This window comes from Miniopterus schreibersii, assembly GCF_964146895.1.
Source record: "Miniopterus schreibersii genome assembly, chromosome: 20".
NCBI classification, from domain to species: Eukaryota; Metazoa; Chordata; class Mammalia; order Chiroptera; family Miniopteridae; genus Miniopterus; species Miniopterus schreibersii.
This window is the reverse complement of record NC_138122.1, coordinates 27,884,567-27,904,118: the sequence shown is the minus strand read 5'-3', so window position 1 is coordinate 27,904,118 and position 19,552 is coordinate 27,884,567. Positions and strand designations below refer to the sequence as shown.

At 52.3% G+C, this 19,552-nt stretch overlaps 1 protein-coding gene across 2 annotated transcripts in view; it reads left to right on the top strand.

The window, feature by feature from the left end:
• Positions 1-19,552, top strand: part of POLE (DNA polymerase epsilon, catalytic subunit) — a 36,363-nt gene that overhangs the window by 15,190 nt on the left and 1,621 nt on the right. For both annotated transcript variants that reach the window (XM_081123514.1, XM_081123513.1), the window contains 25 exons: positions 305-462; positions 806-1,001; positions 1,899-2,113; positions 4,142-4,244; positions 4,590-4,675; positions 4,786-4,903; positions 5,611-5,823; positions 6,083-6,289; positions 6,532-6,675; positions 7,631-7,771; positions 7,982-8,135; positions 8,210-8,316; positions 8,508-8,684; positions 8,764-8,987; positions 9,150-9,370; positions 9,641-9,845; positions 10,924-11,097; positions 11,681-11,806; positions 12,781-12,913; positions 13,936-14,107; positions 14,822-14,953; positions 15,115-15,308; positions 18,175-18,375; positions 18,679-18,804; positions 19,388-19,477. In XM_081123514.1, coding sequence (XP_080979640.1) covers positions 305-462; positions 806-1,001; positions 1,899-2,113; positions 4,142-4,244; positions 4,590-4,675; positions 4,786-4,903; positions 5,611-5,823; positions 6,083-6,289; positions 6,532-6,675; positions 7,631-7,771; positions 7,982-8,135; positions 8,210-8,316; positions 8,508-8,684; positions 8,764-8,987; positions 9,150-9,370; positions 9,641-9,845; positions 10,924-11,097; positions 11,681-11,806; positions 12,781-12,913; positions 13,936-14,107; positions 14,822-14,953; positions 15,115-15,308; positions 18,175-18,375; positions 18,679-18,804; positions 19,388-19,477 — 4,017 coding nt within the window. The remainder of the gene's footprint in view (positions 1-304; positions 463-805; positions 1,002-1,898; positions 2,114-4,141; positions 4,245-4,589; positions 4,676-4,785; positions 4,904-5,610; positions 5,824-6,082; positions 6,290-6,531; positions 6,676-7,630; positions 7,772-7,981; positions 8,136-8,209; positions 8,317-8,507; positions 8,685-8,763; positions 8,988-9,149; positions 9,371-9,640; positions 9,846-10,923; positions 11,098-11,680; positions 11,807-12,780; positions 12,914-13,935; positions 14,108-14,821; positions 14,954-15,114; positions 15,309-18,174; positions 18,376-18,678; positions 18,805-19,387; positions 19,478-19,552) is intronic.

The following is a 19,552-nucleotide window of genomic DNA, read 5'->3' as shown; positions in this document are numbered from 1 at the left end:
GCCGCTTAGTTATCAGCCCCCCACACAAACACACCTGGCACACCAGTGTGTTCTTGTGTGGTCATTTTACCTTTCTCAGAATGTCCTATGGGTGGAAATGTGTGTAACAGATGGACTCTGCAGAATGCACTCTGGTTCGTCCACATCAAACGCGAGTCAGAACTTGGCCCCCTTCTCTTGCCCAGTGGTGCTCATTGTACAGACAAGCCTACTTGCTGATCTGTCTGCTGCTTGGAGGGCAGCTGGTGTGTACAGGTTTGGACGGTGATGAGTGAGGCTGCCCCTCTTCCTTCTGGTCTTGCAGGAAGGCTTCACCAATGATCAGTACCAGGAGCTGGCTGATCCTTCCTCACTCACCTACGTCACTCGCTCAGAGAACAGCATCTTTTTTGAGGTTGACGGACCCTACCTTGCCATGATCCTTCCAGCCTCCAAGGAAGAAGGCAAGAAACTGAAGAAGAGGTAGGAATCCCACAGCTTCTGTGCTTGGGAAAGGAAACGGAAAGATTAGATTTAACAACCCTTCCAGGAAATGGCCAGGAGTTAGGATGGGGACAGACCTCAGTTCTGTCTTTTGGCCTTTTTGATTTGATTTGGAAAGCTACTGTTGACACTGATGCCACCAGCTCTGTTCCCTACCTGTTAGGTTCTGGTTCCACAAGCTGCAAGCCCTTAAATCATTTTTATGTTGGAGAGATCAACCTCAGGGTAGAGATGTATTTGCTGCCAGGGGGATACGAGGGGCGGGGATCAGAAGGGCAGTGAGAAGCAGCCAGCATCATGGCTGTGCTCACTGTGCTTCCAGGTACGCCGTGTTCAATGAGGACGGTTCCCTGGCTGAGCTCAAGGGCTTCGAGGTGAAGCGCCGTGGGGAGCTGCAGCTCATCAAAATCTTCCAGTCATCTGTATTCGAGGCCTTCCTCAAGGGCAGCACCCTAGAGGAAGTATACGGCTCTGTCGCTAAGGTAGCCGACTACTGGCTGGACGTGCTATACAGCAAGGTGAGGTCGCCCTCCCCACCTGGCTTTGAGGGATCCTGCAGTCAGAGGGACCTGGTGACAGATGAACTCGGGGCTAATTCTGACGAAATCCCAAGGCTTGCTGACTGCCAGTGCCTCCAAATCTCCTTGCTTCTGTATCCTGCCACAGGATTCTGTGAAGGAGACAAAGAGCATGATGAGAAAGGAATCTAAGGGGAGAATTTGCCAACCATCACACCAACTTTGATTTTTAAGTCATTGTCGGCCCTATAAATGCACATACAATTCCTAAAGTTTAAATGACAGTGCTGGCTTATCTTTAATACACTTTCTTGTGGAATTTGTCGCTCTTCCTGTACTGCTCTGTAGTGTTTGTGTTTCATCAAGTTTACCTGGGTTAATACTGAGCTAGTCCTTTACTGTTGGGTATCATGTAGGCTCCAGGTTTCCATTGTGATAAATAGCGTAGCATCAAACATCTTTGCACAGATGCCTCTCCCTCCTGCATTGTTGGCTAGGAAGAGGTTTTGTGGGTAAAAGGAAAATGGGATATTCTGGAACAGTGGCTGGCTCCCTTTGCTTCACAGGCGTCTGGTTTCCTGGCATGCCTTGTTCTGTGTAGAGTTGAATCACACGAGCGTGAGCACCAAGGGGAAGTACACACAGCACTCGTGAGCTGGCGAATCTTACAGGCTGTTGAGGGCAAGAGGTCAGGGGCATGTAGTCACAGGAGCACAAACAAACATTAAGGCTTCGTGTGTGGTTTTTAAGTTTTGTTGTGCCTGGTACGAGCCAGCCCTTAGAATTACACTCCTTCAGCTCATCCGATGGGAAAGCACAATTCCAGGTGGGGAGGTTCCAGATGTGCTGGGAATGCTCCTTTACCTCTGCGTGGTGTTCCTCCCATTCTCTCTACAGGCAGCTAACATGCCTGATTCTGAGCTGTTCGAGTTGATCTCTGAGAACCGTTCCATGTCTCGGAAGCTGGAAGATTATGGGGAGCAGAAGTCTACGTCTATCAGCACTGCCAAGCGCCTGGCCGAGTTCCTGGGAGACCAGATGGTGAAGGATGCGGGGCTGAGCTGCCGCTACATCATCTCTCGGAAGCCAGAGGGCTCACCCGTTACAGAGAGGTGAGGGCTTCCAGGGTTAGGGAGGGACTGGGCCTCGGACTGCCTGCAGATGAGATGACAGGAAGGTCTTGCTGGGCCCTGGCAGGACCCCAGAGCAAGTGTGGTGAGCCCGGCCACCTAGAGCCCCAGAGAACCTGGGTTCATGGTGGGACAACTATGATGGGCCCCCTCTCAAGGTCCAGTCACACCCTTTGAGGACGCTGATGAACCCTGGCTGGAGATGTGGCGGTAGTGTGCCACAGGAGCTAAGGCTCCGCACACTGCCACTGCCGCATCTCCCAGCCGTCATGGCAGGAGGAATGTCCTCTGGATTCTGGAGCAGGCCAAGGGGGACAGCAAAAGACTCCATCCCATAGCATCTTCCAGTTCTGCCTGGAGACCTCAGGGTCGACAGGCAGTTCTCCCTCATCTCATGGTCTTTGGGCTGTTGGAGCTAAGCAAGGCCTATACAAATGAAAAGGGAAATGCAGTGGATCCAAGACACCCATTTCCCTGTGGGTGGCACATAGACTGCAGTTCTGCTCTGCCCTCTAATTTGCTGGTGTGCCTGGAGAGGCCCAGACCACAGAGCCTGAAAGGTTGTGTGCAGAGGGAGGCCACCACAGCTACACAGTGACCCCAGACAAGACCACCCAAATTACAGACTCATAACCCAAAAAAGCGGTTATTTCAACCCATCGATAACTGATAAACTAGAAACTTCAGTAGTCAGTGTTCTCACCTATGCTAAAAGACCTGCGGGGGGGAGAAATGGATTAAGTATTTTCTTAAAAAGAAACCCTCAGTCATAAAAAAATGGAATTTGATACAAAGCTAAGGTAGACTATATACAGAGTAAAATAAAGGATTCCTATATATCAGCAAAAAAAAGACAACCCAGAGGTAAAATGGGCAACAGATAGAAAATGCAATTCACAAAGGAGACGAGTGGCCAGCGCATGTGAAGATCTTCAAACGCGCAGCAGTCAGGAAATGGACCTACTGGTTGGAAACAAATCTGATACCAGTTGTTGGTGACCATGCACACCAGCGCTCACAATACGCATGGGGCTGTGGGCGACAGTCACTTTGGAGAGGAGGCAGTGTGTGGTGAGGGAGAGGACGCCTGGCGCACCCCACAGTCAAGCACTTCTGGGGGTGTGGCCTGCACAGCTGCCGTGTTCACATTGTGTTGAGCAGCAAAAGTTGGGAACACCCTAAGTGTCCTTCAAGCAGAAAATGGATACATGTATCTTTTATGCAGTGAGATGCTGTACAGGAGTTGGAGTGACTCACGGCCACCTTAAGACACCGAGTTCAAGAACAGAGCTAGTTGAAGGGGGGGTGCAGTACAGCACCTCTGTGTTCACACCATGGAAAACACTCCTAGGTGTTATGGATAGGTGCACGTAGCGGGTGTAAAGACACACACAGGATCTGTAACAAGGACCCAGCTTCCTTCTGTGAGGAGAGTCAGTGGGGCTTTGTCCTCGTGTCTGCTTTTTCACACAGAAAGTGACATGACAGGCTTGACGTTTGCCCCCTAAGTGAGGGATGCACAGGTGTTTGTTCTCTCCCTGAGTTTACTTATGCTCATGATATTTCACAGTAACAAATATTGCCTCCGGCTGCCCTCTCACATTGCTGATGACTTGCAAACTGGCTCATTCTCCCAGAAAAGCAAAGGGCTCTCCCTGTCCATTACCCAACGAGGAGCCCTTCAGAAGTGGTTAGCTATATGCCTGCACATGGGTGTGTCATTTATGTGAGGGCATTTGTCAACAGCCCTGTTCAAGGCAGCCAAACAACAGGCCATGTGGCCACTGGTGGGTGGTGGTTATTAAACCATGGTATTCTATACAGTGAAGTCTTATTAGTTTTAGATATTAGGTATAGTGTATACAAAATAACAACATCAAATGAAAACAGGCCACAAAGTAGGTGTTGAGTCCTTATTTCCATGTGAAACTGTATGTACTCTGATGAGTGTGGTTCCAGTGCCAGGTGAGGAAGACATTCTTTCCGTGAGCTCTGCCTCTTGTCACCCAGGGCCATCCCGCTCGCCATTTTCCAGGCAGAGCCCACCGTGAGGAGGCACTTTCTCCGGAAATGGCTGAAAAGCTCTTCCCTCCAGGACTTTGACATTCGGGCGGTGAGTGCTGGATTTTCCTATTCTCAGAAGGTCAGTAGGAAAACCAGACAGAGCAGTGTCCCTGACTCGTCAGCTTTTTGCCTGGACTCTTCACTCTTGGCGTCCCCTTTCTGACGTGTGATGTGAGGAAATAGCCTTAGGGAAAAGCTGGACGTGGGCCTTTCACTGTGGTGTCAGACTGACTGAGGCTTGGTTCTGGTGCAGGGTCCTGGTGCTGGCTCTGTGCCTGTCTCCTCCTCTGTGAAATGGGCGCTTTTGTCGTAGACTTCCTAAGAGAAAAAGTAAGGCACGGGGAAGCACAGTACAGCTGCTTCTGCTTTTCTCATGTGCTCCATTCCTGTACAGATTCTGGACTGGGACTACTACATCGAGCGGCTGGGCAGCGCCATACAGAAGATTATCACCATCCCCGCGGCTCTGCAGCAGGTGAGGTCAAGAGCCACGGAGGCAGGACCCCGTGTGGCTTAAAGGCCACAGGAACCTGGGTGTGGCCCGAACTCCACATCAGACGAGGGATGCCTCTCACCTTCGTGCAGGTGAGGAACCCAGTGCCTCGTGTCAAACATCCCGACTGGCTGCACAGAAAACTGCTGGAGAAGACTGATGCCTACAAGCAAAAGAAGATCAGCGAGCTCTTCGTCCTCGAGGGCAGGAGACAGGTAACGGGGCTGGCCCGGGACAGCAGAGGCCATGTGGGGGATGGGCCGGTCCCACAGGCACACAGGGCCAGAGTCCCCAGGCTGCCACCTGTGAGGTTGGACACTTCTACCCAGGTGTCTGGGATTTATTTTCCCTGTGAATGTGTGCCTTGGCACTCTGCCCTTCCATGTCCCCACTGCGCCCTGGCTGGGTGGAGAACCATCTCACCACAAGTGTGGGATGTGCCTACAGGCCGAGTGACCTGGAGTGAATCACTGTGGCTTAGACTTCTGTTTCCTAAACTGCAAAATGAAAAATATTAGAAACACTTGAAATTATTAACAGCAGTGTAATGAGAGGTGTGAGGCTAGGAGGTAGGAAGAAGGGTGCTTACCTGTTCTTTGCAACATATTGCTTATGAAAAGGAGAGTTCTGGGGCAAACAGAACAGTAGCACTCAGTAACATTTTTATTTGACCTCCTCACTAGTAAAAGTTAAAAATAGTCTGGCCTTGGCCAAGTGGCTCAGTTTCTCTCATATGGACATTTCTCTCTCCTTTCTAAAAAAAACATCAATAAAAGCATATCTTCAGGTGAGGAAAGTTAAAAAGAGTTTAGTTTCTAGTGAGTAACTTTGTGGACAAGTACTTTATCCCATTCAGATGGATTCCTAGGAGTGAAATTTGCAGAGAGAGCCTGTGTTTTAAGTCCCCTTTGGGTGCTTGCAGGTGGGCGTGGCCCAGGCTCCTGATGGCACCCAGAGCCTTGGTGCTCCCGACATGGAGGACTTTGGCCTCGAGAAGCCACCACATGCAGCCATCCCCATTGCTACGAAGAGGAAGCGGGCCCTCTGGGAGAGCCAGGAGGATTCGCAGGACCTGGGGCTGACAGAGCCCTGGCAGGAGATCCTGGGGCAGCCTCCGGCCCTCGGAACCACCCAGGTTAGAAGCCTCAGGGTGTCTGGACTGGCCAGTGGGCAGAGGGAGCAGACTCCAGTCAGGCCCGCTCTGGGGTGTGCTGTCTCCTGCCGGGTCTGCTGAGTAGTGCAGGGACCCCAAGATGGATCTTGATCCTGAGAAGGCACTGGCAAGATGCCCAGTCCTTGCAGAGCACTCAGAAGGTGTGGTTTCATTGCCATAGAAGGGTGTTCCTGTTTTACTGTGTCTTTGTCTCCTTGACCTGTCCCATCATCTGTCCCAGGAAGAATGGCTGGTTTGGCTCCGGTTCCACAAGAAGAAGTGGCAGCTGCAGGCCCGACAGCGCCTGGCTCGCAGAAAGAAGCGGTGTCTGGAGGCAGAAGGCATGCTGCAGCCTGGGGCCATGCGAGACAGGCCCACCACGGGGCTTGGAGGCTTCTTGCGGAGAACTGCCCGCAGCATTCTGGACCTTCCCTGGCAGATTGTGCAGGTGTGGATGGGCGTCCCCAGGAGGGCGGGAAGCAGCCTGGCTGATAGGAAGAGGTGTCTGCCAGCTCGGGGTCCTGTGGACCATCCCACAGTTGGGGGTGGAAAACAAAGGGCAGACCTTGACCTTCACACCTCTGTGATTGCAGCTGGCTCTGGAGGTCACCCCAGAGGTGGCCTGTCCATGGGTGTTGAGTGCTTTCTGTGACCGGCTGGCATACGCTGCTGTACCATGTTTCCTTTCAGATCAGCGAGACCAGCCAAGCTGGTGTGTTCCGGCTATGGGCTGTCATCGGCAGCGACTTGCACTGCATCAAGTTGAACATCCCCCGTGTGTTCTACGTGAACCAGCGGGTGCCCAAAGCAGAAGAAGGGCCTGCGTATCGCAAGGTACAGGAGGCAGCTGGTACCTCTGAGGTTGTCTCCACAGCAATGAGGCCACAGAAGGAATCGGGCTTTACAGAGACTTGTGGGCCGTGCAGCCTTGAGTGAAGTGTTCTGGAGCCTCGATCTCCTAAGAGCCTTCTCAGGTGCTGCAGTAATTATTGAAACGACATCTGTGAAGGACTGAGCTGCTGGTGCTTTGTGCTGGGTGCACAGTCCTCTGTGTCTGACGTCCACCTAGCAGGGAAGGGAGGGGGTGGACAGTTGCCAGATGGCAAGCTTTGTCTCCATAGGCTTTTCTGATGTTAAAGCTTTATTGGTATATAACCCACACACCATATAGCTCACTCACTAACTACAGTTTCGTTGCTGATAGTATATTCAGGGTCATGCAGCCATCACCACAGTCAATCTTAGAACATTTTCACTGTCCCCAGAAGACACCCTGGCCCCTTAACAGTTTGTCCTCCACCAGCCCTCGTAACCACCTGCCACATCTGCCTGTGGATGTTTTGCTATAAGTGTTACCCAACAGTGGGTGGGGCTCTGCCTCCTTCTCATTTGGGTCCTTGTTTGTTCTCACCTGGTGTTTCCGAGCTTCTAGCTAGCCCCACCCAGAGCGTGGTCACAGAGGCTACCCTTGTGCATTTTTCGGTCGGGTGCTGGGAATCACAGGATGAGCTAACATGTAGTTGAGACGAGACTTTCATGCTGGGAGCTGGAGAGGAGGCTCTCTGAAGAAGGTGGAACTCTGACCCGGGTACTCAGCAGAATGTGGACATGGAGAGAGACAGGGAGGGTGAAGCACAGCAGGTGGCCTAGAGCTCCTGGAGTTTTCTTGGATGTGACGGTGGAACTTCGTGGGAGAATGCTAGGACTGTTTAAACAGCGCATGTGTGTGTGTGTAACAAACATCACCACCTAGCTAGCCGCATGATGAGGTCATCACTGTTGTTGCCAGGTAAATCGAATCCTTCCTCGCTCCAACACGGTCTACAATCTCTATGAGTACTCGGTGCCAGAGGACATGTACCAAGAACATATCAATGAGATCAATACTGAGCTGTCAGCCCCAGACATCGAGGGCGTGTACGAGACTCAGGTAACTCCCTTCCCAGCTGAACTGAGCAAGGATCTAGCTGGGTGGAATAAAGAAACCCCACATAAGGCATGGATGGGCTAGCAGCAGCCACTGTGGACTCCACCCCAGGGACAGAATTTCAGCAGCATGTCTGCCAAAGACAGCCTGGAGCTAAGGGTGTGCCCCAACTGCGGCCCCCAGTCATCCCTCACCCACCCTGCCCCCTTTCAGGTGCCGTTACTGTTCCGGGCCGTGGTGCACCTGGGCTGTGTGTGTGTGGTAAATAAACAGCTGGGGAGGCATCTGTCAGGCTGGGAAGCAGAAACCTTCACTCTTGAGCAACTAGAGATGCGTTCTCTAGCCCAGTTCAGCTACCTGGAACCAGGTAAGGCGTGTGCCAGCTGCTCTACTTTGCCCTGTCTCTCTCAAATCTCAGGTGACTTGTGTGTCCTCCTGTAGGTAGCATCCGCCACATCTACCTATATCATCGCACACAAGGCCACAAGGCACTCTTTGGCATCTTCGTGCCCTCACAGCGCAGGGCGTCTGTGTTTGTGTTGGATACTGTGAGTTCCTGATGTGGGGGTGTGGGAGGGACAGACCACTGGGCAGGGAAATCCCAGTCCCTAGCCTTGTTTTCAGAAGTCTTTGCCCACGAGTGCCTATGGCGATTGAATTAGAAGTGAAATGACAGGCGGGGCTGTCAGCCATGCCTCCTTTGGGGGGGCACAGTGGGGCTGATGTGGGCCTTGTTCAGGTGCGAAGCAACCAGATGCCCAGCCTTAGTGCCCTCTACTCAGCTGAGCACAGCCTCCTGCTGGAGAAAGTGGGCCCTGAGCTCCTGCCTCCCCCCAAACACACATTTGAAGTTCGGGCTGAGACTGACTCAAAGACCATCTGCAGAGCCATCCAGCGCTTCCTCCTGGCCTACAAGGTGAGTGAGGTTGGGGCGCTGCCGTGGGAGCCCCTCCCCCAGGCCAGGTCCTCCTAGCTGCTTTCTTCCCTGTGCCCAGGAGGAGCGCCGTGGGCCCACCCTCATCGCTGTGCAGTCCAACTGGGAGCTGAAGAGGCTGGCCGGTGAGATTCCTGTCCTGGAGGAATTCCCACTGGTACCTATCCGCGTGGCTGACAAGATTAGCTACGGAGTCCTGGACTGGCAGCGTCATGGAGCCCGGCGCATGATCCGCCACTACCTCAACCTAGACACCTGTCTGTCTCAGGCCTTTGAGATGAGCAGGTGAGCAAAGCACAGGGCTGTTTCTTGGCTTTTCTGTGGCTCTACCCACCTTGGTTGTTGGTGGCCAGTGGTTTCTGACAGCAGGTCGGTGTTCCCGGTTTCCACCCACTCCTGGAACCAACCTGGGACTCATCCTATGACTGTGACCCTGACCCTGTGCAGGTACTTCCACATCCCCATCGGGAATCTGCCTGAGGACATCTCCACCTTTGGCTCCGACCTCTTCTTTGCCCGCCACCTCCAGCGCCACAACCATCTGCTCTGGCTGTCCCCTACATGGCGCCCAGACCTGGGTGGGAAGGAGGCCGATGACAACCGCCTCATCATGGAATTCGAGGACCAAGCCACCGTGGAGATCAACAGTTCAGGCTGTTACTCCACAGGTTGGTGGGTGAGGCCCATGGGGATCTCAGCTGCTGTTTCTGCCCTTTGTTGCCATTCCTTCATGGCGAGAACACCCAGTGCCAACCATCAGAGCTCGGCAACACTGGTGGGGAATGAGTGCAGGGCAGGCTCTGTGGTCAGCCCAAGTTGGGTACTCATCAGCTACCCTGGTGGCCCCAGGAAGCAGTAATGTTTGAGGTAGTGCTTACTGGGGTTGGGCTCTAAACCCAGGGGCTGGCCAGTGCACAGGTGTGTATCTTTGTGTGCAGTGTGCGTGGAGCTGGACATTCAGAACCTGGCCGTCAACACCATCCTGCAATCTCACCACGTCAACGACATGGAGGGGGCTGACAGCATGGGCATCAGCTTCGACGTGATCCAACAGGCTTCCCTGGAGGACATGATCACCGGCAACCAGGCTGCCAGCGCCCCGGCCAGCTACGATGAGACAGCCCTCTGCTCCAGCACCTTCAGGTGCCCAGGCCTGCATCCCCAGAATATCTGACCTTTTGTTCTTACGCCCTCTCCTCTCAAGGCAGAGTCACTGAGTTGGGGTCCGGAAGGGACAGTAGAAGTCCTTTCATCCTTCACCCTTGATTTGGGAAACTAAGAGCTAAGACAGTACCACTGGGGCTCCCCCACCCGCTCAGTAGAGTCAGAAGCCACCTTGGGTACAAGCGATGGTTCCTCGAGCTGTGTTCTGGGCTCCTTTCTGTGGCCAGAGGCATACCCTCAGGAAACCTCCTATTAACTCGGTTGTAGTTGTTTATCAAATGTCTGCTGTGGGATGCACTGCAGGACACAAACGTGGGTTCAGCCAGGCAGAATGTGGTGTGAGTTACAGGATTTGGGTGTCAGGAGAATTGCTGTGACAGGGAGCATGCATGCTCTTCACGGCACTACATCGCTCACGCTAGAGATGAGGAAACTGAGGCACGGGGGCAACAGCATGCTTGTGGTCACACTGCGGCTGAGTGACAGGGTTGGCATCCGAGGGCAAGTGCTGTGATTCCAGAACCGAGTTCTTCAGCCACCAGTCCTGGTGCCTTCTCACAGGAGGGGGATAGGACTTGGGGAAAGGCAAGGAGCGTGGCAGAAAGGCTCAGAAGCAAATGTGTGTGGTGCAGTTGGGTCCAGGGGCTATTGTGAAGAGAAGTGGACATTTTAGTCCTGAAAGGTGGGGTTGGACCACAGGCAGCAGAAAAATCCCTCTGAGGAAACGGCTTCTTGGTGCTGTGTGCGGAGTCATCCAAGTGGTGTAGCAGGGGTGGTCGTGGTGAGGTGTATGGTGAGGGTGGGACTGCCGTGCCAGAGAGGAGGCCCTGGTGGTCTCCGTTGTCCGTTCTGGTTCTCCTGGCAGGGTGAGGCTCCTCACAAACACCCGCCGATTCTGGTCTGTGTCGTCGCTGTGAGGGTGGGGGAGGGTTGAGAAGTGTACGGGGAGGTGGTGGGGCCTGGCCTCATCCGAGGGGTGCAGGTAGCTGCAGAAAGCTGAGCAAAGGGGTTTGGACAGGGTGACCATGGGGGACACGCATGCTCTCACCCCTTACAGGATCCTGAAGAGCATGGTGGTGAGCTGGGTGAGGGAGATCACACAGTACCGCAATGTCTATGCGGACAACCAGGTGATGCACTTCTATCGCTGGCTGCGCTCCCCATCCTCGCTGCTCCACGACCCCGCACTGCACCGCACACTACACAACATGATGAAGAAGCTCTTCCTGCAGTGAGTCCACTGACCCCCATGTCCGCAGACCCAGCACCTTTGGGATCATAATGGCCTGTTGCAGATTCACACGATGCATAGTCTTTCTGTTGCGTTTTTGCACAAGCGGCTATATGCTGTGTTTGTTCTGCACCTGCTTGTCGTGGTTAAAGGTTGATCTTGAGGTCTGCGTGCGGGTGTACCATCCATATTAGCAAACAGTAGGCTGTTCCCAGAACTTAGGTTGTTAGGAATAACCAAGAAACGGCCTTGTGCCTGAGGTCATACGAATGGACCCCTACGATGATCTCCAAGAAACAGCCCTGTTGCAGGTCTGATAGATTTTACGACAGCAAGAATGAGTTCTTTCTATGTAATAATTAACCATTTTCTGTGTTGTGAGTTGCCCGTTTTTTCCTGTCTTTGATTCTGTTTGGCTTTGTTTTTGGTGGGTTTTCCACACAGAAATCTTCATGCTTTGTTGCTTCTGGGTTCTAAATATATTTAGATGGCTTTTCTGCTTCAGATCATCCACTTTTTCCTCATAGTGTCTTCTGGGATTCTCTGTAGCATCCTGACTGTTGATTCTGCACTTGTTCCTCAGGCTCATCGCTGAGTTCAAGCGTCTGGGGTCGTCGGTCGTCTATGCCAACTTCAACCGCATAGTCCTGTGCACGAAGAAGCGGCAGATTGAGGACGCCCTTGCCTACGTGGAGTACATCACCACCAGGTGTCAGCACCTCCTCCTCCTCAGTCTGCTCCACTGCTGTCCTGTGCTTCCTGCTCGCAGAGCTCCTGTAACATGCTGTAGCTGGGTTTGAAGCAGCCACATCCTTCTCATGCCCTTAGATATCTGAGAAAGCCTTTATTTCACCTTTGTTTCTGAAAGATATTGTAGGTGGATCTTTTTTTAATTCTTTTTTCCTTCTCTGTGTTTCTCTCTGTTGTCTTTAAATTCACCAATCTTAAGCAGTGCTTAATCTGCCCTTAATCCAGTTCAGACATGGTGCTGTCTTCCCAGAAGTTTGGTTTGGGTCTTCTGTTTCCGGAGTCTCCCTAGCATGTTCAGTCCTCCCTTTAGCTTTTTGAACACATGGAGTAAAAGCTTTCGCATCCTTCCCTGGTCATTCTAACATCTGGGTCAGCTCTGACTTGTTGCAGTTGATATCTTGGTCTCCTCACTCTGCTGCTTCTCTGCTACTTGCAAACTGGTGGCGTTCCACTGGGGCCAGACACTGTGGGTCTTGCCTTGTATGTTGCTTTTCTGTAACTTCTGGAGCTTTATGTTCTGTTGCTTGGAAACAGTTTGATCCTTTGGGGCATTTTTGAGATTTATAGGCAGGACCAGAGCAATGTTTAGCCCAGAGCTCACTATTCCCCACCCTTGAAGACTCCAATGAGCACAGCCTGGTGCCCTGTGAGCTACGAGGCTCTCCAGTGGCAGTGGAGCAGGCGTGTGGGATTGGGCTCTGGGGAGAGCTCGGGGACCAGCCTGGGAGGACTCAGCTTTTCTATAGCTCTCACCTCTCCTGCCCTCCATGCCCTCCCTGTTACTCCTGTCCAGATGCAAAAGTCTCCTTACTGTTTGTCATTTTCCATAGGAAGTTTGAGGGTTTTTAATCAGTGGAGGGTAAGAAGGAAAGTGGAGGAAAGAGGGAAAGCTGTTGATTTCATTTAAACAGTCTCTGTTTTGCTTCTTTTTAGCATCCATTCTAAAGAGATCTTCCATTCCTTGACAATTTCTTTCTCTCGATGCTGGGAATTTCTTCTCTGGATGGATCCCTCTAACTATGGTGGCATCAAAGGAAATGTTCCATCTGGTATCCACTGTGGACAGGTGAGGTTACCAGTCCTGGAGACTGAAATAACTTTGGGGTCCGCATCTGTCTGTTGGGCACACATTGTGGTCACTGGCTGGGTGCAGGAGCAGCTCCAGGTCTTGGTCATGCAGCAGCAAACACGGAGTCCCTGCTGTCACACATGAGGGAGAAGTCAAGAGCAAGCAGACAAGTAGGTGCAGGATCAGAGTCAGCAGTGGTGAGGGCTCAGAATCCACAGCCAGGGGCAGGGGCCAGTTGAGACGAGGCGATCCCAGAGGGCTCTGAGGACGTGACAGGAAAACAGAGTTTGAAGGGAGCAAGGCTCAGTGACTGGTGTGAGACAGCTGTGAGTCCCAGGGCGGGGTGGGGCAGTGGTCACAGGTGTGGCTGAGAGTGGTGGGGGAAGGCCACGTGTGCCCAAGGCCGGGATGGAGACTGGGCTTTTAATGATGGGACTCTCTGAGTGGGGCGTGTCACTTGGGCCCCAGGTGGACAATACTGTAGGAGCGCAGTTAATGTCATCCCAGGCGAGAGTGTAGAGCAGGACAGAGTCAGGGCGAAGGACTCGGTGGGAATGAAGTGGAGGGGACAGGCCATTGGGATGGATGTGGGGTGACACACGGGCATGGGCTATGTGTGTGGGCTGTGCCTGGGCATGTGAACCCAGGTGTTTATTATGGAGTGGACGGGACAAGAGCAAATGTGGGGTGAGGGTGCCATGCTCTGTTGGTATTTTTCCACACCTGATGTTTGCTCAACATGCACAAAGTGGAAGCACAGGTCAGGTGGTAGCAGGGGCATCTGGGGAGTGAATCCTCAAGAAGGGTGGAGTGAGAACTACCATCTCCATGGGCTGAGTGTTGGTGAGCACCAGGTACTCACACAGACGACTTACCACACCACTAGAGCATCTACGGGAATCTAGACAGGTTCCAGCAAGCTGCTAGACAAGGTAGAATCAGGTAGACCAGGTTCAACACACTCAACTGGGGTGCGCTTCCCACTCTATGGGCAAATATGGCTGGGACTGTTACTGCAGGACTCCCAGAAAGAGGGTAGAGTGGAGGAGGAGGAGCCTGAGGCCGAGGGCGAGGAGGAAGACGGTGTGCAGGACCCGGACGTGGAGGACTTGCTGGAAAACAACTGGAACATCGTGCAGTTCCTGCCACAGGCAGCCTCCTGCCAGAGCTACTTCCTCATGATTGTCTCAGGTGAGCCCCCACACCAGCTGTCACATCTGCACGGTCCATGGAACAGCATGGTCCTGGTCCATTTGCCTCATAAGAAGGTAAACAGTTGGGAAATCAGGGCTGCTGGGCACGTGCCCAGTGTCCGGGTTCCTGAGAGGAGACCCTTGCCCTCTTGCTGAGCCTGGTGAGGAGGATCTAAATGGTCTAAAGCTTTAGTGTTTACAAACCAGGTTATCCAGGTTAATGTGCAAATGAAGCACATAAATGACGCGCTGGTCGTAGTTCAGAGCCAGTCATAGAGCAGAATAGTGAATGGCGAGCTCTGTCAAGCTCAGCACTCAGGCATAGTCACATAGCTACAGAAGTGGTTTCATTTGTGATTATTACATTTTTTCTACTTGTCCGAGTCTCACTTTCTCAAGTTCTTTTGAAACGTGGGTCTGGCATGCTGACCCTGGAGTTGAACCTTTGTTTTTGTCACTGTCCAGTGTGAAGATTGATGGGAGTTGCGTTACGTAGACAGTGCTCTCTAGCATGAGCTTGGGCATCAGCATGCCTCACTTATTGCCATTTCTGTAATGGACTCTGGCTCATCTAAATGCATCAAATAGAATCATCACCAGTAACGACGTTTCAGCACAGGCTGGCCGGCGATCTGACCAGCCACAGGGTCTCCCTGGACTCTGGGTGTTCTGGGCGTCGCCAGCTCTCAAGGCCTCTGCCTCTCCTCTGCAGCATACATCGTGGCCGTGTACCACAGCATGAAGGAGGAGCTGAGGCGCAGCGCCCCAGGCAGCACTCCCGTGAGGAGGAGGACAGCCAGCCAGCAGTCGCAGGAGGCTCAGGGGACAGCCGGAGCCCTTCCCGGTGAGTGCACCTTTGCTGCACAAGGCCACCACTGCACCTGTGACCTGACGCCCCTGTGCTCCTCAGAATCCCCACCTCCAGGGCGGGGTCCCTGAGTCCTTTCCTCGGCATCCTCTTCACTGTGGGAAATGGGAGCAGCACCATGTCTCCTCTCTTCCCAGGAATGATCACCTTCTCTCAAGATTATGTGGCAAATGAACTCACTCAAAATTTCTTCACCATAACTCAGAAGATTCAGAAGAAAATCACGGGTTCTCGGAACTCGGCTGAGCTCTCAGAAATGTTTCCTGTCCTGCCCGGTTCTCACTTGCTGCTTAACAACCCTGCCCTGGAGTTCATCAAGTATGTGTGCAAGGTGAGGACACTAACGTGTGTGCAAGATGAGGGGCCACTCAGTTATTTCACACTCACTGTGCACCATTCTGTGCAGCCACTGTGTGAGCTCTTTGGAGCTCTTGGAGCCTGTGCTCCAGTGAGGCAGATGGCAAATCAGTGAGGTACAGGTGAGTTCAGGGAGCACAGGTGTTGTGAGCTGGGCTTGGAGAGGTAGGGCAGGTGACGGGTCCTGGGGCTGAGACCACAGTGACCAGGAGGGTACAGCTGTGTGTGGATCCCAAGAAAGAATGATGTCTGGGCAGAGGGGATGCAAAGACCCTGGGGTGGGGTGAAACAACATGTGTTCAGAATCATGTGGGGCAAGTGGGCCAGATGAACCAGGGACCAGATAGAGCTCCCAAAACATCCAGGCTTCTGTGGAGCCTCAGAAGAGAGCTTGCTTGGATGCCAAATTCCTTTCAGGGAAAGGAGACTGAATCAAACCTGGGATAATGTTACCAGACAAGGACAAGCAGGCGCCTTACTGTCCATTAAGTCACCTCCCGGCACACTGCATTTCACAGTGACGGACACTCTAGGATCAAGTGACTTCTGATTGTCATGGAGAAATGGTTTAGTGGACCATTTCAATTACTCGGTAGACTTTAGAATTTTTAAATTTTACTTTTATTAAGGTATAACTTACATACAGTAAAACTCACTGTGAGGTTTGGCACAGGCACACAGTGGGGATATGGGTCATTCCATCACCCCTGCAGTTCCCCATCCCTGGCTCATGCTGATCCATCTGTCCCTGTTTGTCTGCTTTTTAAAATTTACACGCCGTCACTCTCTGAGTGCAGTTGTTGGATTTTTAGAGCGATAGAGCTGTGCCACCAACAGCAAGGTATTGAGCAGTCACCCCTGAGAAGTCCTCGTGCTGCCCTGTGGGGCTCACCCCTCCTCTCACCTCTGTCCCTGCATGGTGGCTGCTTCCAGAATGTCATGAGTGGAATTGTGGACCCGGCTTCTGTCACTTAGCAGAGCCTGCTGTGGTTCTCCATGTGGTGTGTTTGAGCACGCTGTTCCTTCCCAGCCGGGCGGTGCTCCCCTCCGCAGGAAACAGTTTGTTGTTCACTCACTAACAGGCATTCGGGTTGTTTGCACACTTGGGCGATTATTGATAACGTTGCTATAAACATTCATGCAGGTTTTTGTGAGAACGTGTTTCATTTCTGGTGGGCAAAAACCTAGGGAGGGATCACTGGGATGTATCGTCCGTGCATGTTCTGAAGGGGCTGCTCTATTTTGCATTCTCGTTGGTGGTGCCACGAGTCCAGCTGCTCCACCCCTTCCAGGACTTGGGCTCATTCATTTTCAAGGTTTTGGCTGTTCCCACAGCTGTGTGGTAGTATCGCGTGTTTTCACTTGCATTTCCCTGATACTGATGATGCACTTTTTCATGTGCTTATTTGCTGTCTGTGCACCTTTGATGAAAAGAGTATCCTTTCTCCATTGAATCATCTTTGCACCTTTTTTAAAATGTAACTGGCTGTGTGGGTCTGTTTCTGGATCTTTTTTGATCTGAACGTTTGTCTGTCTTGATTTCTGTAACTTTATCGACAAGTCCTGAAACCAGGTGGTGTGGCTGCTCCAGCTGCGTTCTTTTTCAGAATTGCTTTGGCTGTTCTAGTTCCTTTGCCTTTCCATATACATTATCAAATCAGTATATCAGTTTCTACAAAAAAAAAGTCCTTCTGGAATGTTGGTTGCGGTTGTTCTGAATCTGTAGGTTTGTACACACAGAATTTACACCTTACTATTGAGGGTCCTGGTCCTTTTCTTTCCTTCATCAGTGTTTAGGGTTTTCAGCTTATAAACATTGCACGTATTTGCACTGTTTTCATGTTTTTGGTGCTGCTGTAATGGCACTGATTTTTTTGAACTTCAGTTTCCAGTTGTCCACTGCAAATATGTAAAAATACATGGTGTTTTTTTAAAAAATATGTCTTTATTGATTTCAAAGAGAGAAAGGGGAAGAGAGAGAGAGAGAGAAACATCAATGATCAAAGAGTCATTGATCGGCTACCTCCTGCAGGCCCCCAACTGGGGATCGCGCCCACAACCCGGGCATATGTCCTGACCGGGAATCGAACTGCTATCTCCTAGATCCTAGGTTGATGTTCAGCCGCTGATCTATGCCCAGCTGGGCCGTGGTGTTTTTTATATTGACCTTCTATCTTGCAACCTTGCTGAACTTTAGTTCTAGTAGCCTTTTTGTAGATTCTTTCGGAATCTACAGGCTGTTGATCCTCATTATATGTAGTATTTGCAAACTCACCTACTTGCTAAAATCTGCTTCTGTCGCTGGCTAGCGTGGGCTTCAAATTGGACCTTAATCAATGCTCCCAACAGTGTCCCCTGCGTCGTGTCTGGTTCTGGCTCTTGGCATTGTGCTAGGGCAGCAGAGTTTTAGGGGTGGGAGAGGCCTCTCCTTACAGACAGGAGGGTTAGGCAATTCCCCCTCAGCTCTGCAGGCCTCGGGTGGCATGGGAATCCCTCACCATGAGAGGTGGACATCAGTCACTTTGCACATGAGATTGTAAATCTCCAGTAGATTTACAACTGCCTGTCATTTGGGAAAAAGGAGCCAGTGAGGATGACAGGCAGAGCAAACTTTGGTGTGTGCCTGAGTCCCCGGCACTGAGGAAGCCCATGAGACCTGGGGCAGGCCCGGGCCTCCGCTCATGTGGCCACATTGGGGAACCACTAATGTAGAGGAGGCAGCTCTGCCCTCTGACAGGATAGGAAGGCATGAGGTGATGGTGCTGGCTATAGGGTTTTACAATCCAAACAGCAGCAGGGAAGCCCCAGGAGCTGTCCCTCACCCTTGCTGTGTTCTGCAGGTCCTGTCTCTGGACACAAACATCACAAACCAGGTAAACAAGCTGAACCGGGACCTGCTCCGCCTGGTGGACGTCGGCGAGTTCTCGGAGGAGGCTCAGTTCCGAGATCCCTGCCGCTCCTACGTGCTCCCAGAGGTCATCTGCCATAGCTGTAACTTCTGCCGGGACCTGGACCTGTGCAAAGACCCCTCCTTCTCTCAGGTAGGCCTGGTCCACTCATGAGTGACACATCCCCACCCTTTTTGGGTTACATCTGCTAGCTTTGACATGAAAGGTTTAAAAACAGACCCCTTTCTTAAGGCATTCAACTACCACATGCTAGAATATTGTCCCAATAAACATGTAAGGATGATGTCGGTGATGTGAGCGTGCCCTGGAGCGGAGGGAGCTGCCGCACGTGGTTACACACCTCTCCAGTCTCAACACTGGTCTTCTCAGCCTGATGTGGGGATGCTGCCAGGGAAGACTGGGCAGAGAGTGACCTGCTCCCTCTCCTATGCCCAGGATGGGGCTTTGCTGCCCCAGTGGCTTTGCTCCAACTGTCAAGCTGCCTATGACTCGTCAGTAATCGAGATGGCTCTGGTGGAAGCCTTGCAGAAGAAACTGATGGCCTTTACCCTGCAGGACCTGGTGAGCAGCGGGCCTGGCTCTGGGACTTCCCTCCACCCAGCCCACCCACCTCACAGGGCTTCTCAATTAGCTGTTTGCAACCATGGGAAGCCAGGGCTGTATGCAGGTCTCAGGTCATAACCTGGTCCTTAAGGTGACCACCTCTTGGGTGGTCCATAGGCCCAAGTGATTCAGTCTTATAGCATCTATTGGGCACCTGCAGTGGCCAAGTGCTGGCTTTATGGATGTTTCGTTGTAATAGAGGGAGATAGACAGCAAACAAAAGCAAGATAAAGTGTGTAAATGGGATGAGTGTCAAAAATGCAAGGGGGGGGCATGTGGTGTGGGTGTGGGTATGAGACACAGAGGGCATGTTCAGCATTAGATGCAGGGGACCTCTCAGCAAAGACCTGAGGGAGGCATGGGGTCTGGGCAGGAACAGCAGTGCCTAGTTTTACCTGGAGTGGGTTGGTGCCCGCAGCAAGGGTGCTGGGAAGCAGCTAGACATTTGGATGAAGCCCACTCTGAGGTCTCTATTTTATCCACAGTTGAGGTGCAGGCTGTGGGGGACAGGGGACTCCTGACGGGCTTTTTCTCGTTTCAGATCTGCCTGAAGTGCCAGGGTGTAAAGGAGACCAACATGTCCGTGTACTGCAGCTGTGCGGGCAACTTCGCCCTCACCATCCACACCAAGGTTGGGGCTGCTGCCCCCTTGGCCTCACGCACACCTGCTCTCTCCTTACACTTCCCAGCCTCAGCCTGCATCCCT